At 37.7% G+C, this 26,606-nt stretch overlaps 1 protein-coding gene across 3 annotated transcripts in view; it reads right to left on the bottom strand.

Annotated features, from left to right (window-relative positions):
• Window positions 1-26,606, bottom strand: part of NELL2 (neural EGFL like 2) — a 458,505-nt gene that overhangs the window by 281,012 nt on the left and 150,887 nt on the right. For 2 of the 3 annotated variants that reach the window (XM_060111915.1, XM_060111917.1), the window contains exons 5-10: window positions 10,740-10,913; window positions 10,557-10,653; window positions 8,114-8,186; window positions 7,861-7,943; window positions 6,499-6,627; window positions 4,911-5,013 (exon numbers count right to left, since the gene is read on the bottom strand). In XM_060111915.1, coding sequence (XP_059967898.1) covers window positions 4,911-5,013; window positions 6,499-6,627; window positions 7,861-7,943; window positions 8,114-8,186; window positions 10,557-10,653; window positions 10,740-10,913 — 659 coding nt within the window. The remainder of the gene's footprint in view (window positions 1-4,910; window positions 5,014-6,498; window positions 6,628-7,860; window positions 7,944-8,113; window positions 8,187-10,556; window positions 10,654-10,739; window positions 10,914-26,606) is intronic. The other variant, XM_060111916.1, reaches the window with a different exon arrangement.

Below are 26,606 nucleotides of genomic sequence, written 5' to 3'. Positions count from 1 at the left end.
AAGTCATTACAGCATTAGTTCAGATTTGCTTCAGATTCCCTATTTTCATGAATCACTTTTTCTGTGAAGCAGAGGTCTGTGTTCAAACTTGAATCTACAGTCCACTGAAAGAAAATAAATGAATTCACTAAATACTTTAAAAATGTTTTCTAAGTTCAGTGATTTTAGTAACTTTCTATTTCCTAGAACTTTAGTTGATTATTTTATGACAATTTTTTCAACTGGGTTGAGATTTTATGTACTTTAATTAGTTTGACTTCATCCTACTTCAGATTTAATTTCACCCAAAATATTTATACTTTACATTTTCTAGAGCTGCCTTGAATTTGAGTCAGTCAATCTTGCTGTTGGCTAGCTGAGAGCCTGTGACTGGAATAAAGGGTATGGCAGTGGTGGCTGAAAAGTAAGCAGAGTGGTACTCTGCTTACTTTGTAATTTCACCTAGACTTAGCCAGAACCCCAAATGGCTTTGTATAGTAAGCTTAGTTACCAGTCGATGAAAGTAGATCACTGAGATTAATTATAACAGGTGGTTTTGAAGAGGGATGTAGGCTGGCAAAGCACAGCACTTTCAGACAGAATTCCTCTGGCACATCTAACTAAATGTGTGTTCTTGGGCAAGTCACATAATCCCTCTAATGAGGAAGATGGAGACAATGCCTACCTTATACAGTTACTGTGAAGTTCACCTGAGGAGCCAAGTATGTGCCTTCTAATCTGAGGAAGGGATACGACTTCATTAGCGTTGTGACTATTATTACCTTAGTGATTTGGCACTGGTGCATTCCTGCCTTTGGATTTCATCCTCTGTTTAACTCCACCACAGTGGCTCAATGGTAGAGGCATAAAAGGTTTAGCCCCTCCTCCCAACACTTTGCTTATGTCGAGTCAAATAAAGAAAAGTGACAGGCTTGTTTCTCTCTGACTTCTTTCCCAGAACAACAACCTTCTTACTATTCAACAGTATTTATGTTTGGATAAAGGGCTAGAGCTGAAGTTACAGAGGGAAAATATAAAGCAGGCTGCAAAATAGGGCTGCTCAGAGTTGCACAAACAGCTCTGACGCAGTAAGGCTGAAAGCAGTAAATAAAGAACACCAGAAAGGACTGCCCACGAGCACGTGCTTCGTTCCTTTCAGCCTTGGCAGAGTAACAGTTCAGCAGTTAGGTTACATGTTTTCCCTTCCGAGGGCTTTAGAAACAATAAATGATTAATCTCTTTAAATAGTTCTCACTAAAGAATATACTTTGTTAATTTTATGCCATTAAAAAGGCTATTGAGCCAAAGAGTTTCAAAGATCAAATGAGTGCAGTGTGTAAGAGGAAGGCTGTGATGAAATGTCTATTTAGGTCTTCTGCCCATTTTTTATGCTGGAGAGGGTGTGGAGAAATGGGAACCCTCCTGCACTGTTGGTGGGAATGTAAATTGATACAGCCACTATGGAGAACAGTATGAAGGGTCCTTAAAAAACTAAAAATAGAGCTACCGTATGACCTAGCAACCCCACTACTGGGCATATACCCTGAGAAAATCATAATTCAAAAAGAGTCATGTACCACAGTGGTCATTGCAGCACTATGTACAATAGCCAGGACATGGGAGCAACCTAAATGTCCAACGATAGATGAATGGATAAAGAAGATGTGGTACATATATACAATGGAATATTACTCAGCCATAAAAAGGAACAAAACTGGGTCACTTGTAGAGATGTGGATGGACCTAGAGTATGTCATACAGAGTGAAGCAAGCCAGAAAGAGAAAAACAAATATCATATTAACGTATATATGTGGAATCTAGAAAAATGGTACAAATGAACCTACTTATAGGGCAGGAATAGAGACGCAGATGTAGAGAACAGACATGTGGACACAGAGGGGGAAGGGGAGGGTGGGATGAATTGGGAGATTAGGTTTGACATAAATACACCACCATGTGTAAAACAGATAGCTAGTGGAAACCTGCTGTATAGCACAGGGAGCTCCGTTCCGTGCTCTGTGACGACCTAGATGGGTGGGATGGGGGGTGGGAGGGAGGTCCAAGAGAGGGGATATAGGTATACATACAGCTGATTCACTTCATTGTATAGCAGAAACTAACACAACATTGTAAAGCAATTTTACTCCAATAAAAATAATAATAATAATAAAGAGGAAGGCTTATGTTTGTGTTTTAAGAAGTAAAACACATAGAAATTATATTCCACTGAAATTAAGTTCTTGTAAATTATAACACTGATGCTACTGGGGAAATTTACATAGGAAAATGATACTGTTTCCTTCCCTTCATATGTAACAGTGAAACACACACACACACATACACACACACACAGAACATCATGCATGGATCTGTATAACTATTAGCTTCTCACACTTTCAGCACATACGAAAATCTGAACTATCTAAACAAGTCAGCTAATGATTATTAAATTTATTGTAAATATTATTTATCCTTTATAAAATATTTTTTGCAAAACTTTTCAGAAGCACATTTCCTGAAATATTTCTCGTGACTGTTTTTAAATTTATGCATGTGGATATTGTATATTGCATTTATATGAAATGCCCAGAATAAGCAAATACATAGGAACAGATGGTAGATTAGCGGTTGATGGGTTGGCAGGAGACGGGGGGGCAGAATGATTCTTAACGGTTATGGGGTATCTTTCTGGAATAATGAAAATGTCCTGGAATTAGGTAGTGATGATGGTTGAACAACCTTACAAATATACTAAAATATACTGAATTGTACACTTTTTTAATGGGTAAATTACATAGTATATATATGTATATACTATATACATATATATAGTATATAGTATATAAATTACACTCAATAAAAAGTTATATCATTTCTTTTCTGCATAAAAAAATTTGTGCGTGAGACACATTCCCAAATAATCTCTAATAATATTTACCATATGAACTAAATACTTATTTCTCGCAGGAAAAAAAAAATCTATGGGTGTTTACTGAAAATATCATGCTAGCCCTCGTAAAATGTTGAATTCATCAGAACCAGAGGTTCAAATACTCGAAATACAACCAACTATAGGACACAAATCCTTTATATTCCATGACACCCATATCACTGAATATGACCAGAAAGACAAAGTCACTTAATCCTTATTATTTTTTAACCATATGAAATGAAAGACTCAAATGAATTATTTTGACACTTCTCCAGTGATGCTATGGTCCCCGCATTGATCATTTATTTGCAGCTTTCACTATTTTATGTATGAGATACAGTTGATTTCCAATCATTAACACCAAAGTCTGCCAGAAGCACTTTGTATTAATGAATTTCAAAATATTTTACCATTTCATTAAGTCTAACTACATGCTTTCTGGGAAGATTTCAAGCACAGTCTGATTGAATAGGCAGCTTACTGTTGGTAACAGAGACAAATGGTAAAAGCAGAACTGAAATTCACAACTTCTGACTAATCCATCTATCATGATGGTCCATTATTCCAATCAGCCCATCTCTAATAAAATCAACATCACTTAATGTAAATGTGAATGTAAATATTCACAGGTAACCATGTAGAAGTATCAGTGGGAAGGATGAAAGAAATAAAAGCCAAAAGTATGATTCCTGCTACTGTTGTGTTATGAATATAAAGTCCTAGAGAGGGCCCTTCTTCCTCCTACCTCCAAGCATCCACAAAGAAAACTACAGAATATCGTCACAAGCTTTTCATTATTAATACAAGTTCAAGGAAGAACTCAGATTACCCCTCACCAAGGAAATTAGCTGGTGACATGCGTGAGAACGACTGCGTTCAACCTTTCCTGGTTCAGCCAAATCTACTTGACTAGGCGAATACACTCTCATGAAATGGATTGGCCTCAAGGTAAAGTCTAACAAAATTAAATATACATGAGCTCCTGAGGGAAGTAAATCAATGGACTACAAAGCAACTTCCTGATTTTTCTCTGATAACTTGTCACTCTCGCCAGGAGCACCCTGCACACTGAGTAGGCGAGAGTAAGGTATGGCAGTGGTAACAGAGACCAGTGAGCATAAAAACCCTAGAAAAAGCAGCTGTTACTTTTGTTTCCCTCTCCTTCCCTCTCCCTTGCCCTCTCCCCTGTCTGTGTGCATGCGCGTGCATGTGTGTGTATGCTTATACTGCACTTACACAGCCCTATATAGTCTGCAAACTTTATAACAACCCAGTTTTCATCTATGTTACTATTGCATGGTAAAAAATAATAATAATAGCTAAATTTTAAATGCTACTTTTAACATGGACTTAAGGCAATCTTTTAAAGTGTAAGCAATAGAGATGCGATGATTTATGTCATTAAATAAATGATTTAGAACCCATTTGAGGATAGCTATCGATTCAAAGAGCATTTGCAGACATCAGAAGTGAACTGCATACAACAGTTGCTAAAAGGCAGATGGCTTCCTCATTCAGTGGCATGAGCCTCTTTTATGAATTAAGATCATGGCCCTGCCCTGTCCACACTGGACAATCCTATAACAATGTGCACTTCTGTGGTTTGGACTAATAGAGTTTTGTACCTTCTGCTGTTGAAGGTCACTTGTATCTTGGATTTTCTTGTTTATCTTGACAGAGTGTGGACTATTCTCAACCTAGTTGAGAGGTATTTGTATAAAGCAGTGTTAATGAGAGAAATGCCTTCCACTAAGTTTCTTACATATCTTTGCTACTACTGTCACTATACAGAATAGATTCCTCCAAGAAAAACGTTCTTGCTAAAATACAAGTATAGCACTTTTAAGTGGAAAAGAACTGCTCAACCAAAATAGAGAAGGTATTTCCATCATTTCTAAAAGCTATTTAGCTTACCCAGATTAAACCAATGATGGGTGAATATTTATTAATACAAAGCTTTATTTTTGCCAAAAAAGTATTCATAAAAGTTATGCTCACATTTGCATTCCTTACAGCACTTGCCATCCACGTATGCAAGAGCCGACTTGAGGGGGCAGTCAGGATTTGGGCAAATCAGAGTTTCACACTGGATGGTTCCATTCTGAGAAGAAAACAGTATTTTAAAGAATTTCCAAGTTGCAGCTTGGTAGCTTTCAAGTATTGTTTAATATATTTCTTAAATTTCAAACTCTTCATGTAAAATGTCATAAATACCACTATTCTCTTTGGTTATTATACAGCAAAACCCATAATACAGTAAAACCCACAGTAATACAATTTGGGTGATAACACAGATGGTGATTGGCTCCATCTTCTGTCCAGCAACTGAGCTAGAGTTCTTACCTCCTGTTGTGAAGTGGATGAGAACAGGTGTGGAGGGAAGGGCACCTGCTGACAGGGAAAGAGCAGGCTGAGGGTCAGCCTGGGGCACTCGTGTCTCCCCAGATGACTCACAAAATGAGCATCAACACATGAGGAGATTTTTGGAATAGCTGCTGCCGTGCTGGAGACCCAGTCTCAGGATGCAGAAATCTTCCCAAGGATATTTAAGCTTGGACAGGCCACCACCATGAATTGATGCTGAGAAGCATCACAAGAGGTGCCAAACTGCAAAAGGGACCTCAAGGAATTTGATTCCCCAAGGTCACCCAGAGCTCCCAGGTAGGTTAGCTGCTTTTCTAGTTGTTTTATTTACTTCACATACCACATCTTGTATTTTACTCAATTTGATTTTTGTCACCCATTTAACAAGTTGGGAAGGTTTTACTGTATTTGTAAAATGCTATGACTTTAATAGGAATATATGTTCCTGAATAGAAACCATACAAATCAGGCACACACATACACACATGTACGGTTATTTCACAGCTAACTTTGACCTTCTTACATCATGATGTTCCACTTTTGAATAAACTGGATGAACTTGGGAAAAAAATTTTTTAGACCTCTGACTTCTTTCCAGTCAACCAGTTTTAACAGATAATTCATGTGGAATTTAAAAGTTCAAAACTAAACTCATTTTGAACTTTTCTTTGAAAATGAACTTACATGTTTGAAATAATAATGCACTAAATATTCTACTTAATTAGTGAGCAATTAGAGAACTCAAACTTATTTATACTCTATAATTTGTATTCCACTGTATGAGTAAACCTTTAAAGATTATTTAAGCTCCATTATTTGTTTGTACAGCCCGAACTGGACACAGTATTTCCTGTTGCACTTAATTTAGTTTTATCAAAATGCATTAATAAAACATGAGGGAAAAATCCCTGGAAAAGTTAAGGACAACAGGATAGAATCCTTTGGGAATCCCTTTACTGACTCAAGTTAAATTGTTAACTTCATGTGTGGACCAGTAAACTTAAAACTTTATAGCATTCTTAAACCGTAATCATCTTTATAGGCTAGAAAATGTCTTTAATGCAACACACAGTCCTTTAGATTTGACCGGGTTTGCCGGCACTTTAGTGCTGTGTCTTGAGGAAACGGGTCTTGAAATTTTCATGATGACATTGTTTTAATAACTTTTTAAAGCGTGGGGACATCTGAGTTCCCTTAGTCTGAACTCCAGCAAAAGCCATACCAGGCATGTGCAGTTCTTACAGCCATCTGTCCACGACTCGAGTTCTCTGTAGGTGGTTCCCTTCATGGTGCAAGTCCTTTCACAATAGCACTGGTCCAATCTATTCATTCGCTGTTCGGCTCGAGACAGCTGTGGCACAAAGGAAGGGGTTCCTATTGTTCACCATTCCAGCCATGCAGAAAGGCAAGACACTCCAACAGGCATCTGACTGTTTTTCAGGTGAATAGCTGTAATGATGGCTGTGCCCATCAACTATTTATTATAAATATACATAAGCCTTTATTTTTTTCATTTTATTCTTTTCCATTGTGATTTATCACAGGATATTGAATATAGTTCCCTGTGCTATACCGTAGGCCCTTATTGTTTATCCATTCTATATATAATGGTTTGCATCTGCTAATCCCGAACTCTCAATCCATCCCTCCCTCACCCCCCTCCCCCTTGGCAACCACAAGTCTGTTTTCTATGTCTGTGAGTCTTTTTCTGTTTCATAGGTAAGTTCATTTGTGTCATATTTTAGATTCTACATATAAGTGATATTGTATGGTAATTGTCTTTCTCTTTCTGACTTACTTAATTAGTATGATAATCTCTAGGCCCGCCCATGTTGCTGCAAATGACTTAAGCCTTTCATTTAAAAGAAAGGATTTTTTCCCCTCTTCTTTTTGTAGTAAACTTGCCCCCTGCCTTTGGGGGAAAAAAGCAGGATTTATATGATGGAAAAGAAGGCTAAGTCAAAATAGGATCATCCACAATGCAGAGAAGCATTTTCCATTTTTAAAAATGTTTAATTTCATGACTATGTTTGCTCGAGTGCAAACATAAATTTTAGAATATATATTGGGTCAGAAACAAATCATTGATATACAACACAACTTCCAGGTCATAAGTAACTGCTATGCAACACGACAACAGCCTGGTGAAACTATAGGTAAACTTGATACAGGCTTAAGACAGCCAATATTCCTACAACTGTAACATAGTGGTAGAAAGATTTTGTGGGACCATTTCCTTGACATAATTCAAGTGCTCATATTCTTTACAATGTCCTCTTGCCTCCCTCCTTGCAAAGAAAAACTAAATAACAATAAAAACTAAATTAAACAATAAATCCTATTGTCGTAATAAGCAGTGTAGTAATCTTCCTCATTCCTGATTTACTGAATCATTTGTTATACAGATGGCTAGGGCTTGAATATTTATAAGCCCCTTTCTTGAGCAGGGATTTTGGTTCAGTCCTGGTACACAGTAGGGTATAAGAAAAGTCTCAAAGGTGAACAACTGTGGTTACAAAAGGAATTGTAAGGAACCTCAAGGATTTTTGAGCTCCCCCAGCCTCTATTTCTAAGGAGCTTTTACCTTGGCTGATGTTTTGGCTAAAATGTCCTGCAGCTCCATGATTTTCTGCACGAGTCCATGAAAGTCATTGCAAGTTGGACAGGCTAGAATTATAAACACCACATTGGTCAAGTTATATTTATAAGGAGTTCAATCTGGTTAAGTCTATGCTGACAACTAATATATGAGAACTCCAATTTCAAACTGACATTTTGGACAAAACTAAGCAAGAAGCATACTTTTCATTACACGGTGCGAGAACTAATGGACTTACTGCGATTAAGATCTGGGCACTGAGCAATAAATCCTTGGGGCATGACAAGTAATTGCACGTCTTGCATTATACCCTGTGTGAGAAAAATTTTGAAAGAGACGTATTACTTTCATCTACCCAAATTATGTTCAACAGTCAAGTTCATGAAGGGAAACATTACAGGATAGACTCACCAACATGCCTGAATAAAATCTTTTTGAATACATTGCTTTGACTTCAAACCAAAGGGAAAGAAAAACATCAGGCAGGCAAAATAGATGATTACCCACATACTTTCTTATTGATAATATTTTTAAAGCCTTAAGATTAAATGTCAAGATATAATTAAGAGGCAATAGTATGTGTTTGGGGAAGTTATTTTTAGTTAGCCACTGAAGAAAGGCTTGAAAATGACCTTTAAAAATCAACCTGAAAATCACTTTGGGTTTCAACAACAGTGAAACTGATACCCGTTTTAAGTTAACTGCAATCATCAAAAAGAAAACAAGAGAAAAGCTAAGTCATAAGAGCAATGCTTATTTGAGCATTTCTTGTTTCTCAGTTGGATATTTTAAAGTGAATTTCTCAATTTAAAAAGGACAAGAGATTTATTAAACAGCTACAGCAAGACTCAGTGATGAGTCCTTAGGAGTACAGAAACTGTAGCCTAAAATTTTTTAAAATGCCAACTGGAAATGACCCATTTTACACCAAAGGTCACATCACATGTTTACATGTGAAATTTACATGCATACTTTGTCATTAAGATATAATTAGCTTCCAGCTTACAAGGCTCTTAAAGCAATGGCCAAACAGTAGCTCAGAAACGACATCAGGCACACTCCAGCTGTCCCTTTCATTCACCACCCCTCTCTCTTCCTTTAACATCTTTATATATTTTCTTTAAGTAATATTTCACTTTATCCCTTTTGAAAAATGGAAATAGAACGTTTAATGACAGAGGTGACATACCAACATATCATTAAGACAATTTTGAATGTACCTACAAAGATTTACCAGTCAAGTCCTGGCCTATATATCTTCTACATATTTAATCTGATTAATAGCATGGTACAAAAACAGTGTCAGTGTGAATGATAAATATTTAAGTATACTATGTGGCAATTGCTGGATCTGCTGTTTGCTTGGGGTTTGGATCAGGGAAGCAACTTGTATACAACAAAATCCTATCACTTGGTAGCAGCAACATGAAAGCAAAGACACCAGGTAGAGTCCTATAGTTTGTACACTACCCAAATCTAGAGAGCACCATTTACAGTTTACAGTAAAAATTATGGCCCCTAGAGTAGTACACATAACTGACGTGTGAGAAGGTTTCTGATGCCACATCTGGGCTCCATGGGGAAGAGTGCCATGATTAAATAGAGGAGAGACTCGGCACCTATAGTAAAAACTTGCTATCCCTTATGTGGGGAAAGAGCACTGATTTTTCAGGACTCCCAAGCATGGGATCAATTCCCCATGACTGGCTTTGGATAAGTTGTTTAACCTCTCTGAACAAGCTTATGCATATGTAAAAGAGATTTTAAAAAATTTTAAAGGCCCTGCACCAAGGCTAGCAAGACTAGGATTCGATGAAATAACATATTCAAAGCACCTGGTTTCCAGGTAGCAGTTTAAGTAAGTTTTAAAAATACCTTTCTGGGAATACAAACCTATCTTAGAACACAATTTTAAAGTTACTGGTACCTACTCTAGCTAGAAATCCGTGAGTTAGACACATCACCTATCATTCTTTCATTTAACAACCATTTGCCTATCCTCTTCTGTATGACAGGCAGTGTCAGAGTCACTGGAGGGGAAATGATTACACTATGGGCTTGTAATCGAGCAATTTTCTGAACTTTATTTCCTCAACCTTAAAATACTGAAAGTTAAATGGTATGTCTTTTAGATCCTGTGAGGCAATTTCATGGAGTGTGTCTCTAAATAGACAATAAGAAAAAGATATAAATTATAACTGCTTTCTAGCTTTGATAGATTTGTGTATATATATATGTACTCCTTTCTCACTTTCAGAAGTATGAAGAGACCATGAATATTGAAAAGTTTTAAACCTCTATTATTAACACCCCAATAAAACTATCATCAAAGGTTATTTTTCAAAGGTAGAGAGTTTATTTGTATATTAACATTTTAGATTTTTATTACTTTGAATGCCTGATTTCAAGAAGATGTTAACTGCCCTGATTGAGCCTTGTGATCATCTCTGTTATGTTTAAAGTTCAAACTCATTCAGGAAAAAAAGAGAAAATAGTGCTAACCAGCTAAATTAAACACCAGTGTAAAAATAAAAACTAAAACAGAAATAGACACAAATAGAAAAAAACTATACCCATCTAATTATTTTGCTTTACACCATAAAAAGCAAAACGTACTTTTCCAAATTCATTAAAAAGCATTTATATTTACACTTTATGCTCAGACCTTAGTCAGAAGATACCTTAAAATATCCGTGTGCATTATTTCTCTGTCCCAGCCAAAATGATGTGCCCAGAGGCAAGTCTGTGGAAGGCTTTTCCACAACTCTTTCATATATTCTGCAAAGAAGCATCAGGTAAGTAACGTGCATTAACCGTCATTTCTTAGAATCTTCCATTACCTAAACTGAGAACATTTCACTTACTTATTGCAGTCGACATGTAAAATCAAGTGGGAGGCACTGATGGCTAAGGAGAGCTTGTGCCACTTATCATCAGCCAAAATGTAAGGAAACACTTCTGTGTGAGGATGGTGGCTGCTGGAGTGGTAGTGCAGTCTGACTTCATTCCGATGGCCGCTGCTTTCCAGTTCCAGGTACCTGCACAGAGAAGAAGAATCACACGAGGCCCATTGAAAATAAAGCTCAAAAATGATGTACATGACCTCTGTCTCCACAAAGATGGAATAGACATACTTATCCTATTCCTCCCAATAAGTACAACTAAACAGTATATTATAAAACAAACAATAAGAAGAGTCTGAAAGATGGAGAAAAATTTTTTTAAACGCAAGGGCACTCAGGGCCCAAGTAACAACAGAATGGTGAGTGAAGTGGGTTTTCTTTTTGCCTTATATATGCCAGTCTTGGAGCTGGAGGAGCCAGCAACCTGGAAATACCAACGGATGCAGACAGAACAATTCCCCTCAAAAGCCTGCTCACTCTAGCTAAATTACCAAAAAAGGAGAAGCCCAGAAAAAAGGAGAAGCCCAGAAAGACAAAAACTTTTAGAGAACAACCACTATATTCCAGCCAAGCACCACAGGAAAAACTGTGATTCCATCCCCAAACATGTCAGCAAAGGCTAACTGGGGAGCCTAGATTTCCACTCTCTTGAAGCAGGCACCACTCTCTTCCACCTCTGCCAGGGTGGTGCCAGCAAAGGCCAAGTAGAGAGCCAAGAATTGTAACCCTGTCAGCCAGTAATGAGGTGAACCATGGCATCAGTGGAGACCATGTTCCATCCCTAGTAACAAAGCACACTGCCTTCTCAGAGGAGGCCTAGTGGAGAGTCAGAACTTTCACCATCACCCTGCAGTAATGACACCATCCCTACCAGAATGTCTGGTAGAGACCATGTGGGCAGTTGGAACTTCCACCCCCTCACCCAGAAATAATAAAAGTTCTCACTTAATTGTCAACTGAAAGCCTAGTAGGGAACCTGGATTTCTAGTTCCACCTGGAAATAACAGGATGACACCCCCTCATCCTATGCCAGTGCATTGTCACAAAAAGTCACATAAAATATGGAGTTTAAATGAGATCCAAGTCTCAGAACATCATACAAATATATCCATGTTTCAATCCAAGTCTCAAAACATTATACAAAAATATCCAGATTTCAACCCCAAATCAAACACCATACCAAGAACCAGAAAGATCTCAAATATAATGAAAAAAGACAATCAATAGATATCAATATCACAAGATGACAGAGACATAAAAATTACCTGACAAAGATCTTAAAGAAGCATTGATTAAAACGAGCAATTTCAAGATGGCGGAGTACAAGGATGTGCTCTCCCTCTTGCGAGAGCACTGGAATCACAACTAACTGCTAAACAATCATCGACAGGAAGATACTGAAACTCACCAAAAAAGATACCCCACATCCAAAGACAAAGGAGAAGCCACAATGAGATGGTAGGAGGGGCGCAAGCACAATAAAATCAAATCCCATAACGGCCAGATGGGTGACTCACAAACTGGAGAACACATACCACAGAAGTCCACCCACTGGAGTGAAGATTCTGAGCCCCACATCAGGCTTCCCAACCTGCGGGTCCAGCAACAGGAGAAGAAATTTGGAGAGAAACAGACATTGAAGGATAGCAGGATTTGATGGCAGGACTATGACCGGACTGGAGGAAACACAGACTCCACTCTTGGAGGGCACACACAAAGTAGTGTGCACATCAGGACCCAGGGTAAGGAGCAGTGACCCCACAGGAGACTGAACCAGACCTACCTGCTAGTGTTGGAGGGTCTCCTGCAAAGGCGGGGGGTGGCTGTGGCTCACCATGAGGACAAGGACACTGGCAGCAGAAGTTCGGGGAAGTACTCCTTGGCGTGAACCCTCCCAGAGTCTGCCATTACCCCCACCAAAGAGCCCGGGTAGGCTCCAGTGTTGGGTTGTCTCAGGCCAAACAACCGACAGGGAGGAAACCCAGCCCCACCCATCAGCAGACATGCGGATTACAGTTTTACTGAACTCTGCCACCAGAGCAACACCAAACTCTACCTACCACCAGTCCCTCCCATCAGGAAGCTTGCACAAGCCTCTTAGGTAGCCTAATCCACCAGAGGGCAGACAGCAGAATCAAGAAGGACTATAATCCTACAGCCTATAGAACAAAAACCACATTCACAGAATGATAGACAAGATGAAAAGGCAGAGGGCTATGTACCAGATGAAGGAACAAGATAAAACCACAGGAAAACAACTAAATGAAGTGGAGATAGGCAACCTTCCAGAAAAAGAATTCAGAATAATGATAGTGAAGATGATCCCGGGCCTCAGAAAAAGAATGGCGCAAAGGTCGAGAAGATGCAAGAAACGTTTAACAAAGACCTAGAAGAATTAAAGAACAAACAAACAGAGATGAACAATACAGTAACTGAAATGAAAAACACACTAGAAGGAATCAATAGCAGAATAACTGAGGCAGAAGAACAGATAAGTGACCTGGAAGACAGAATGGTGGAATTCACTGCTGCAGAACACAATAAAGAAAAAAGAATGAAAAGAAATGAAGACAGCCTAAGAGACCCCTGAAACACCATTAAATGCAACAACATTCGCATTACAGGGGTCTCAGGGGAGAAGAGAGAGAGAAAGGACCAGAGAAAATATTTGAAGTGATTATAGTCAAAAACTTCCCTAACATGGAAAAGGAAATAGTCACTCAAGTCCAGGAAACACAGAGAGTCCCAGGCAGGATAAACCCAAGGAGAAACACGGCGAGACACATAGTAATCAAACTGACAAAAATTAAAGAAAAATAAAAATTATTGACAGCAACAAGGGAAAACGACAAATATCATACTAGAGAGTGCCCATAAGGTTAACAGGTGATTTCTCAGCAGAAGCTCTACAAGCCACAAGGGAGTGGCATGATATATTTAAAGTGATGAAAGGGAAAAACATACAACCAAAATTACTCTACACAACAAGTATCTCATTTAGAGTTGATAGGGAAATCAAAAGCTTTACACACAAGCAAAAGCAAAGAGAATTCAGCACCAACAAACCAGCTCTACAACAAAAGCTGAAGGAACTTCTCTAAGTGAGAAACACAAGAGAAGAAAGGACCTACAAAAACAAACCCATAACAATGAAGAAAATGGTAATGGGAGCATACATATTGATAATTACCTTAAATGTGAATGGATTAAATGCTCCAAACAAAAGACACAGGCTCGCTGAATGGATACAAAAACAAGACCCACATATATGCTGTCTACAAGAGACCCACTTCTGACCTAGGGACACATACAGACTTAAAGTGAGGGGATGGAAAAAGATATTCCATGAAAATACAAATCAAAATAAAGCTGGAGTAGCAGTACTCATATCAGATAAAGTAGACTTTAGAATAAAGAACGCTACGAGAGACAAGGGAGGACACTACATAATGATAAAGGGATCAATCCAAAAAGCAGATATAACAATTATAAATATATATACACCCAACATAGGAGCACCTCAACACATAAGGCAACTGCTAACAGCTACAAAGAGGAAGTCGAAAGTAACACAGTAATAGTGAGGGACTATAACACCTCACTTACATCAATGGACAGATCATCCAAACAGAAAATTAATAAGGAAACACAGGCTTTAAATGACAGTGTCATTTAATTGATATTTATAGGACATTCCATCCAAAAACAGCAGATTACACTTTCCTCTCAAGTGCGCATGGAACATTCTCCAGGATAGATCATATCTTGGGTCACAAATCAAGACGTAGTAAATTTAAGAAGATTGAAATCATATCAAGCATCTTTTCTGACCACAATGCTATCAGATTAGAAATCAGGTACAGGGAAAAAAACATAAAAAACAAAGACACATAGAGGTTATTTTATATGTTACTAAATAACTAAAAGATCACTGAAGAAGTCAAAGAGGAAATTTTAAAATACCTAGAGTAAAATGACAATGAAGACAAGACAATCCAAAACCTATGGGATGCAACAGAAGCACTTCTAAGAGGGAAGTTTAGAGCTATACAAACCTACCTCAAGAAAGAAGAAAAATCTCAAATAAACAATCTAACCTTACATCTAAAGGAATGAGAGAAAGAAGAACAAACAAAACCCAAAGTTAGTAGAAGGAAAGAAATCATAAAGATCAGAGCAGAAATAAATGAAATAGAAACACAGAAAACAATAGCAAAGATCAATAAAACTAAAAGCTGGTTCTTTGAGAAGATAAGCAAAATTGATAAACCATTAGCCAGACTCATCAAGAAAAAGAGGGAGAGGACTCAAGTCAATAAAATTAGAGATGAAAAAGCAGAAGTTACAACAGACACCACAGAAATACAAAGCATCCTAAGAGACTACTACAAACAACTCTATGCCAATAGAATGGACAACCCGGAAGAATGGACAAATTCTTAGAAAGGTATAACCTTCCAAGACTGAACCAGGAAGAAATAGAAAATAGGAACAGACTGATCACAACTAATGAAATTGAAACTGTGATTAAAAATCTTCCAACAAACAAAAGTGCAGGACTAGATGGCTTCACAGGTGAATTCTATCAAACATTTAGAGAAGAGCAAACACCCATCCTTCTCAAACTCTTCCAAAAAATTGAAGAGGAAGGAACACTCCCAAACTCATTCTATGAGGCCACCATCACCCTGATACCAAAACCAGACAAAGATACTACAAAAAAAGAAAATTACAGACCAATATCACTGATGATTATAGATGCAAAAATCCTCAACAAAATACTAGCAAACAGAATCCAACAACACATTGAAAGGATCATACACCATGATCGAGTGGGATTTATCCCAGGGATGCAAGGATTCTTCGGTATATGCAAATCAATCAATGTGATACACCATATTAACAAACTGAAGAATAAAAACCATATGATCATCTCAACAGATGCAGAAAAAGCTTTTGACAAAATTCATGCCCATTTATGATAAAAATTCTCCAGAAAGTGGGCATAGAGGGAACTTACCTGAATATACTAAAGGCCGTATATGACAAACCCACAGCAAACATCATTCTCAATGGTGAAAAACTGAAAGCATTTCCCCTAAGATCAGGAACAAGACATGACGTCTACTCTCACCACTATTATTCAACATAGTTTTAGAAGTCCTAGCCATGGCAGTCAGAGAAGAAAAAGAAATAAAAGGAACAGAAATTGGAAAAGAAGAAGTAAAACTGTCACTGTTTGCAGATGACATGATACTGTACATAGAGAAACCTAAAGATGCCACGAGAAAAGAACTAGAGCTAAGGAATGAATTTGGTAAAGATGCAGGATACAAAATTAATGCACAGTAATCTCTTGCTTTCCAATACACTAACAACAAAAGATCAGAAAGGGAAATTAAGGAAACACTCCCAATTACCATTGCAACAAAAAGAATAAAATACCTAGGAATAAACCTCCCTAGGGAGACAAAAGACCTGTATGAAGAAAACTATAAGACACTGATGAAAGAAATCAAAGATGACACAAACAGATGGAGAGATATACCATGTTCTTGGTTTGGAAGAATCAATATTGTAAAGATGACTATACTACCCAAAGCAGTCTACAGATTCAATGCAATCCCTATCAAATTACCAATGGCATTTTTTACAAAACTAGAACAAAAAATCTTAAAATTGTATGGAAACACAAAGGACCCTAAATAGCCAAAGCAGTCTTGAGGGTAAAAAAGGGAATCAGACCCCCTGACTTCAGACTATACTACAAAGTTACAGTAATCAAGACAATATGATGCTGGCACAAAAACAGAAATATAGGGCTTCCCTGGTGGTGCGGTGGTTGAGAGTCCGCCTGCCGATGCAGCAGACACAGGTTTGTGCCCCGGTCCGGGAAGATCCCACATGCCGCGGAGCGGCTGGGCCCATGAGCCATGGCCAGTGAGCCTGTGAGTCCAGAGCCTGTGCTCTGCAACGGGAGAGGCCACAACAGTGAGAGGCCCACGTACAGCAAAAAAAACAAAAAAAAACCAGAAATATAGAACAATGGAACAAGGATAGAAAGCCCAGAAATAAACCCACACACCTATGGTCAACTAATCTATGACAAAGGAGGCAAGGATATACAATGGAGGAAAGACAGTCTCTTCAGTAAGTGGTGCTGGGAAAACTGGACAGCTACATGGAAAAGAATGAAATTAAAACACTCCCTAACACCATACACAAAAATAAACCCAAAATGGATTCAAGACCTAAATGTAAGACCGAACACTATAAAACTCTTAGAGGAAAACATAGGAAGAACACTCTTTGACATAAATCACAGCAAGATCTTCTTTGATCCACCTCCTAGAGTAATGGAAATAAAAACAAAAATAAACAAATGGGACCTAATTAAACTTAAAACCTTTTGCACAGCAAAGGAAACCATAAACAAGATGAAAGGACCACCCTCAGAATGGGAGAAAATATTTGCAAACAAATAAACGGACAAAGGATTAATCTCCAAAATATATAAACAGCCCATGCAGCTCAATATTAAAAAAAGAAACAACCCAATCAGAAAATGGGCAGAAGACCTAAATAGACATTCTCCAAAGAAGACATACAGATGGCCAAGAAGCACATGAAAAGCTGCTCAACATTACTGATTATTAGAGAAATGCAAATCAAAACTACAATGAGGTATCACCTCACACCAGTTAGAATGGGCATCATCAGAAAATCTGCAAACAACAAATGCTGGAGAGGGTGTGGAGAAAAGGGAACCCTCTTGCACTCTTGGTGGGAAGGTAACTGATACAGCCACTCTGGAGGACGGTATGGAGGTTCCTTAAAAAACTAAAAATAGATTTACCATATGATCCAGCAATTCCACTACTGGACACATACCCAGAGAAAACCATAATTCAAAAAGACACATGCACCCCAATGTTCACTGCAGCACTATTTACAATAAGCAGGTCATGGAAGCAACCTAAATGCCCACTGACAGACCAATGGATAAAGAAGATGTGGTACATATATAGAATGGAATATTACTCAGTCATGAAAAGGAATGAAATTGGGTCATTTGTAGAGACTAGGATGGATCTAGAGACTGTCATACAGAGTGAAGTAAGTCAGAAATATAAAAACAAATACCGTATATTAATGCATATATGTGGAACCTAGAACAATGGTACAGATGAACCGGTTTGCAGGGTAGAAATAGAGACACAGAGGTAGAGAACAAATGTATGGACATCAAGGGGAGAAAGTGGCTGGGGGGGCGGTGATGAATTGGGGGATTGGGATGGACATATATACACTAATATGTATAAAATGGATAACTAATAAGAACCTGCTGTGTAAAAAAATAAATAAAATAAAATTCAAAAATTAAAAAAAAAGTTAGAAAGCCTCAGCAAAGAAATAGAAGGACCAAATAAATAAAGAAGAACCAAATGGAAAATTTAAAACTGAAAAATACAATAACTGAAATAAAAAGCTCAACAGCAAAATGGAGGGGACCAAAAACGAGTCAGTTAACTAGAAGACAGAACAAAAATTATTCAATCTGAACATTAGAGACAAAACAGACTGAAAAAAAATGAACAGTCTCAGAGCCCTGGGAGATTATAACAAAAGTTCTAACATTTTTAGAATCAGAGCCCATAAAAGAGGAGAAAGAGGGTGAACTAAAAAAGTACTTGAACAAATAATGGCTGTAAACTCCCCAAATCTAGTCAGAGACATAAACTCACAGATTCAAGAATCTGTGCAAACCCCAAACAAGATAAATTCAAAGAAATACTGATCATAACGAAACTTCTGAAAACTAAGAATAAAGAAAAAAATATTGAAAGCAGTGAGAAAAAAAATTGACACATTATGTATAGGAAAAAACAATTAGAATGGTAGTGAATTCCCCAGAAGAAGCAATGAAAGCCAGAAGGAAGCGGAAAAATATTTTTGATGTCACAAAAGAAAAAGCTATCAGGCCAGAATCCTATACCCAGCGAAAATATCCTTCAGAGATGAAATCAAGGCATTCTCAAATTAAGAAAAACAAGGATAATTTCAATCAAGTTTTAAACTTAGATATGTTATGTTTAAAGTACCTAATAAGCATTCAAGAGGACATGTAGGGAGGCCAGCTAGATCTACCAGTCTGAGATGGAGAGAGGTCCATTATGGAAATAGGACTTGGGAGTCACAGACATAGAGATTGTATTGAAAGCCATGAAAGCATAGGGATTACCCAGGGAATTATTATAGAGGAAATGACACATTAACATTTTGAGGAGGAACTAGCAAATGAAACCAAAGGCCAATGAGAGTAGAGGAGAAAAAAAGTGATAGTGGTGTCACTGTCACTAAAAAAAAATCAATAAAATACCAACTATCCACTCATAGGGGAATTATACATCCATATTCTGGAACACTATGCCACTCTCTGAAAGCATGAGGTTCTGACGTGAAATAATGCCATAGCTAATTATCAATATTAATTAAACTAAAAAAAGCTCTATAGAATCCCATTTAGTTTGAGAAAACTGTGTGTGTGTGTGTGTGTGTGTTTAGAGAAAAAAAGATCAAGAACGATATATGCCAAAATGTTAACAGTAGTTACCTCAGGGGAGTACAGTTTTGGGGAAAGGATGCAAGAACCTTCTCAAATATTCTTATAACCTTGGATTTTCTCCATTAATTATGTATTACTTCTTTAATATAATACATACATACACACATATATAGTAAAATTCTATTTTAAGATAAAAAATAAACTAAGTAATCCAGAATATAAATCATGTGTAAACTTATTAAGCATAAATAAAACACCAAGTTGTTTGGTCTTTGATCCAGAAGATACCAATCAGAGAGTCCCTTCTACCTTATTATTTGATAACAAGTATTCATTATTTAATCAACTAGTGAGTTCTATGATAGACATTTGCATTTAAAAAAATAACATCGGCAAACACATCACCCCATTGCTATATACCTTCAGTTCTTTTATCACATGGAGGCAAGAACCCTACCACTGCTGTCAGTCTGGTCTCTTCCTCTAGATATTACTGTCACCTGTATTGAATTCCTAAATTTGAGGCACCAGAATTATCCTTAATAGCACGGAGGCTGACACTATGCTGCACAAACAAGAACAACCCTTCAGTAGTTAAATATTTTACCCAAAATTACATTTTTATCAGCTTCATTTGCTCAGTTTTTTAAAAATGAAATAGATATGTAATACACAAAAAACATCTAGTGAAAAGAAAAATAAATAATGATGTAAAACACTTAGAAGTGTGCCTGGCATGTGGTGAGTATTCAATAAGTATTATTCATTTCCAGAACTCCACCTGTCCCCCACTGGGTGGCATCTAAGTGGGAGGTGGCCTCCCCTCACTTATCCCTCCACCCCAAGGCTCAGCAGATCAGTGTGGTTAAACACCCAAGCCCTAAAGCCTGACCTCCACTTCACATCCTCGTAGCCCTCCTGGTATCAGTAAGCTACTTCATCTCTCTCTGCCTCATCTGGTTACCCAACTATAAAACAAAGATACAAATTGCGCTTGCCTCAAAGGACTTCCATGAGTTAATTTAAGAAAGCACTCAGAACACTGTTGGGCACGCCCAAAGCACGTTAGATATTTTTTTCATTTCAAAAAGCAGAAGTCAAATCCTCCATCTTCCTCCCCGTAGTACAGCCAGGGATAGGTCCATGACACGTCTTAGCAATCTGACACTCTTCCTTTGGACTGGGTATCTGGATGAAGCACAGCAAGGAAGAGAGGGAGGAGGGACCCCTACATTGTGATAGGGCAGCAGCATCCCAGTCAGCTATATTAAGGTCACTCTGCATCTTGCTTCCTGTTTGCTGACCTGCCAGGGCACTTTTGATTATTGCCTCCTCCAAATTCTGGTGCCTCAGCCTCCCATCAGTACTGTAAGCTACCCTGCCTGTCCACCACCCCCAAAGTCACCTTACAAGCAAGAACACTAACTAATAAATTACAGTTGTGACCATGGGGAAAATATATAATTGGAATAAAAGGTATCAACATTTTTAAAAGCAACTGAGTGATAGAACTATGTATGAAGTTTAACCTTCTTTGTATTGTCCTTTATTTTCCCTTTTATGTTTAATGAGCATTTACTACCTTAAATTGAAATCACATTTTAAATCCCAAGAAGATAATTTGTCACACTTCAACACATCATGTCTCCCTGATTTGTTATTCATAATCTTGAGAAGTAACTAAAATCAGAAATAGAGTTCACCCTTTATAATAATTTATGCCCTTGTTAATCAAATATCCTTTGCAATGGCAGAAATATAAACTAAGACTAGGCTTTGAAGAAATAGGCAACAGTGGTAGGACATCATTCATTTTAACAACCTCCTTCATAACTCAAGATCAAAGGATAAAAATAAGGTCATGTCTCATCTGACAAAAAGGTTGCACACAACATGAAATGAGAATTTTTCTGCCGCCTTAAATTAAACCTAAATAGAAAAATGATCAGATCACCTCAGAATATTAAGCTACAACCCAGTTGTAAATCAGTCACTTGAAGAAAAGCCACAGGCACTTCTAGTGCCAACTACATCATTAGTGTGGTTCACGGATGGTACAGCTGCAAAGGAGTTATGTGTACAGGCTTTGGAATTGAAAACCAGCTCTGCCTCTCACTACAATCTATGACCTGACCTCTCACTGCCTCAGTTGCCTCATCTGTAAAATAAGGATTCAATGGGATAAGCCATATCAAGCCTGGCATCTGAAACACAGGAAGCACTCAATAAATGGTAACTATTTTAATTATTTGTCAATGGTCCCAATTAGGCATCATTTATAAAGTCCAGCTTTTTAGAGCCAATTCTGTGAATAACAAGCAATTTGAACACATTTTTTGAGACAAAATTCTCATAACAGAAAACTTACTGTTTTAAAGCATACAATTCAGTGTGCTGAATACATTTTTAATTGAAATAATGCAGAAACCAGGAGGCATAACTTGCAGATAAAAACAGAAGATTAATCCACTCTCATAAAAACTAAGTGGACAGCACTGGTATTATGGGGGCTCTAGTGTAACCAGTAAAATGTGAAACATGAAGTCCAGTGGTAGGGCCAAATTTACTGTAAGTTAGGCTGCTGCGTTCACTTATTAGAAAGAAAACGGCTGTTTCACCTCGCCTCTTCCAATGATTCCCTCAAGTATTGAGGGAGATGGGAGAGTGGGGAGTAAAAGGTGTACTTTTTGGCATCCTTCATTAGAATCATATTGATTCTATTTTTATTAGTTTTTAACAGTATTTGGTCATCAGCAAGGCAGTATAATGCGGCAATTTAAAAGAGCTCAGAGTCGTAATCCTGTCTCCATAGTTCACAACTGGACAAGTTAAAAATCTTCTCCAAGCCTCAGTTTCCTTCCCTATCAAATAAGGGTAATAAGAGTTGTGAACTTATATTGTTGTTTTGTAAATGAAATAAGTTATAAGGACTTACTTTACACAGTTCCTGATAAAGAGTAAGCACTCCATACACAACATGATTATGATTTATATTTCCTATGACATATTTATGCATGTTATTTAAACATCAGCAAATTTTCAGGGCTGATTTTAACTTAAACATGAATATCAGACAGAAAGTAATTTAGTGAGAATCTACCCAAATAATGATGTTTGCATCTCATCTATGATATTCCCATCAAATGGTCATCCAGTTTGTTTGAATTCATCTGGTGACCAATAATTCATGACTTCCTAAGGCCCATCATTTCATTTTTATAAAACAAAGACCTTGCTTATATTAAAACATAAAGGGAAGATGGTTTTTTAAACTATGATTTATTTGTTCATTTATTCCAGCAAATATTTACTATGGGAACTGAGAATATGGCAATGAATAAGGCCAAACAACGGTGAAGCTTGGAGATCCTCAATTATAAACTCATTATTAACTGAAAAATGTTTAGCCATTTCAAAACTAATAATAATACTACTATAAAAATCTTGCTGCAAGAAGAGGAATGTAGCTAGATCAGTGAGGGTAACAAAGCTGCTTCATGAATAATATAGCTAGGAAGCAAAATTATATCGCCAAAGGGAAAGAGCAGTAGCAAATGGAATTGTTTCATGATTGAAGCCTTGGCATCATCCATGACGGCTTGAATAACAATCTCTCCATCTTATTACCCCACATAACTGAGTTTACAATAAAATAAAAGGGAAAGTGGCCATTCATGAAATGGAGGTAATTTATTACTAGCATGACACAAAAAAATCTAAGAAACAACACTTTGAGCTATGATCCTGGAGGGGAGGAGAATTTAGTGGCATCATGAGTACTTTTTAAATATCACTTTGAGAACGGTCTTATACAAGGATGGAGAAAGAACAGATATGACAAAGCATTGGTAATAAGTGGGTACTCACTCCACAGCACAGGGTATGCACGAAAGTCGAGTTGAAATGTTGTTGGATAAAGGGTAGTACCTACTGAATGCTATGCCCTCTCATAACCTCCATTCACTTAGTTGTGCCGGAGACCAAGCAAGTGGAAATTAGTGAAAGACTGAAGAGGAAGGGCTCAAAGAAGAGGCAGACTCAGAGAAGATGAGTCTTCCCTACTTTATCAAGAATGAACCCAGGAACACACTGTTGTAAGGTTGAGGAAGATCAACTAGGGAATACGGATTGCTGTGATGATCTGAAAATGCACATATGCAAGTTCGTAGAAAATCTGGCTTACAGATTTGACAAGGGGTTCACAGATCCCATGATGTCCATTCATGGACTCCAAGCTAAGCATTCCTGCCTTGTGGGAAGACCAAGCAGAATATGGCTACTTGTGAAAGATTTGACAACTTGGTTTTATATATGTATACAATTTTTCTGATATAAAATAACTGGTTATAATAATACAAAAATTCAGAAAATACACAAAACATGAAGAAGATAAGTAAGATCACTAATGGTCCTGCTATCAAGAGATGATCAATATAATATTTTTGCATGTATCCTTTGCAGTCTTCTTCACTTAACCATACACTGTGAACATCTTTCCAAGTCAATAAAAGTAAACCCGCATCCTTTTTAATGGAAGCATGGTATTTCATGGTATAGCTGTGCCATGATCTAGTTAATATCCAATTTCCTATTACTGTTTCTGATTTTTCTTTTCTTTTTTTTTTTTTGGCCATGCCATGTGGCTTGCGGGATTTCAGTTCCCTGACCAGGGATCGAACCCAGGCCACGGCAGTGAAAGCACTGAGTCCTAACCACTGGACCGCCAGGGAATTCCCCAGTTTTTCATTCTTAATAAAAATATTTCAATACATGTTTCTTTGTGCACCTGCACAATTTCCTTCTTGGAATAAATTATTATAACTAAATTGCTGATTCAAATGGCATACACATTTCAAAGGGATTTCTTATATTTATTCACTACTCACTCATTTATTCATTCAGGAAATATTTTCTGAATGTCTATTTGTCCTAGGCTCTGTTCTAGGTTTGGGGATACAGAAGAGACCCAAAGAGATAAAAATACCAGTTCTCCTTGAATTTATATTAAAATAAAGTAAATTAATAAAATATATCAAACAAACAGGTTACATGGTGATAAAATCTATCAAGAAAATTAAAGTGGGGAAGGAGGCTAAGGAGTATGGTAAGATGATATCTAAAACAGGATGTTCAAAGAAAGCCTTATTGAAGAAGTGACATGCAGTGAAACCCTGAAGAAGAGCAATGACCCTGAGGCAAGAGCCTGCCTGGCAAATTCAAGGAATATCACTGAAGCCTGTGTGGCTACAGTGGAATGAGGAAGGGTCAGAATAGGAGGAAATTAGGTCAAAAAGGCATCAGAAAGCACAGAGGCAGACCATTTAGGGGCTAAGGGTCTAAAAAATAACGTTGGCTGCTGTAGGTAGAAAGCCATGGGAGGGTTTTTTGAACAGAGTTTTAATATAATCATTTTGGCTGCAGTGTCGGAAATAAACTGTATGAAGGGTGGGAGATTACAAGGGCTAAATCAAGGAGATGAGTTTGAACATTATTGCTAGAGGTACCTTGGACCAGGGAAGGTGGTGAAAAGGGTGAAAAGATTTTCTTAGGATTAAATGTGCAGTGTGAGAGAAATCAAGAAACACTTCAGGGTTTTTAGCCTGCACAACTAGAAGAAAGCAGTTACCATTTACTGAGATGGGGAACACTGAATGAAGAGCAAGTTTAAGGAAGAGGATGATGAGTTTGACTTCTGACATGCACAGTTTGATATTCCAAATTATGCAAGTGAAGATGCAGGTGAGCTATTGAGAGAAAAAATTAATAATCCATTGTTTCATAGAGATGGGATTAAAGCCCTTAGACAGTATGAGATCACTTAGGAATTAAGTGAACATGGGGAGGAAGTCTGGGCATCAAGCCTTAGAACAGTCCTATATCCAGATGTCAGGGGTGTGAGGAGGAAGGAGCCAGGAGACTGAGGAATAAAACCAGAAAAGTGGGAGCTCAAGAGAAGAGTTTGGAAGAATGGAATAATCAAAGTCTAATAGGATGAGGACTCAGAATTTGAGAATGGACTTTGCAAGATGGACATAAGTGGTAGCCCTGACAAGTACATTTTCAGTGAAGCTGAGAGAGTAGGGTCCAAGAAAGAGTGAGAGGAGGGGAAATGGAGACAACCAAAGGGAAACAGAGGAACAGCAGTTGAATAGGTAAGGTCAATAGAGGGTTTTACATTTGGCTTGCTTTTCAGACTATAAATATTATAGCATATTTATATGCTTATGGAAATATCTGATAGAGAAAGTACAAAGCAATAGTGCAAAAGAAGAAGTGAATTCTTGAAGCAATGCCCTGAGAGGAAATGCAATTTAATACGCAGTTTGGAGTGCTGGCCTTTGTTAGGGTTATGGACACTAAACCTCGAAAGAAGGATAATTGTAATTAAAATCATCCCACAAACGTTACTCCAGTCTCAGATGACTAGATCAGTGAATTCTTTTGAATACTTTAAGGAGAAAGTAAGAGCAATCTTTCACAAATTCTACCAGATTACCAAAAAGGGAACACATCCTAACATATTCTATGAGGCAGAAACCTGACAAAGACATTATAAGAAAGGGAAACTACAAACTAATGTATTTCATAAGAATAGACGTAAAAGGCCTGAACAAACATTAGCAAATATAATCTAGTAATACAAAACCAGAATAATACATCATAACTAAGTGGGACTTATATCAGAAATTTAATGTTGGTTTAACATTTTAGAAATCAATCAAAGTAATTCAATACATATTAACAAAATAAAGGGAGGAGGAACCAAGTTGGCGGAGTAGAAGGACATGCTCTCACTCCCTCTTGCAAGAACACCAGAATCACAACTAGCTGCTGGACAATCATCGAAAGGAAGACACTGGAACTCACCAAAAAAGATACCCCACAAGAAAAGACAAAGAAGAAGCCACAATGAGACAGTAGGAGGGGCGAAATCACAGTAAAATCAAATCCCATAACTGGTGGGTGGGTGACTCACAGACTGGAGAATACATATACCACAAAAGTCCACCCACTGGAGTGAAGGTTCTGAGCCCCACATCAGGCGTCCCAACAAGGGGGTCCAGCAACAGGAGGAGGAATTCCTAGAGAATCAGACTTTGAAGCCTAGTGGGAATTGATTGCAAGACTTTGACAGGACTGGGAAAAACAGAGATTCCACTCATGGAGGGCACACACAAAGTAGTGTGCACATCAGGACCCAGGGAAAGGGCAGTGACCCCACAGAGACTGAAGCAGACCTACCTGCTAGTGTTAGAGGGTCT

Source organism: Mesoplodon densirostris, chromosome 11 (genome assembly GCF_025265405.1).
Source record: "Mesoplodon densirostris isolate mMesDen1 chromosome 11, mMesDen1 primary haplotype, whole genome shotgun sequence".
In the NCBI taxonomy this organism is placed as follows: Eukaryota; Metazoa; Chordata; class Mammalia; order Artiodactyla; family Ziphiidae; genus Mesoplodon; species Mesoplodon densirostris.
The sequence above is the reverse complement of the archived record's forward strand: the minus strand, read 5'-3'. Positions and strand labels throughout refer to the sequence as shown.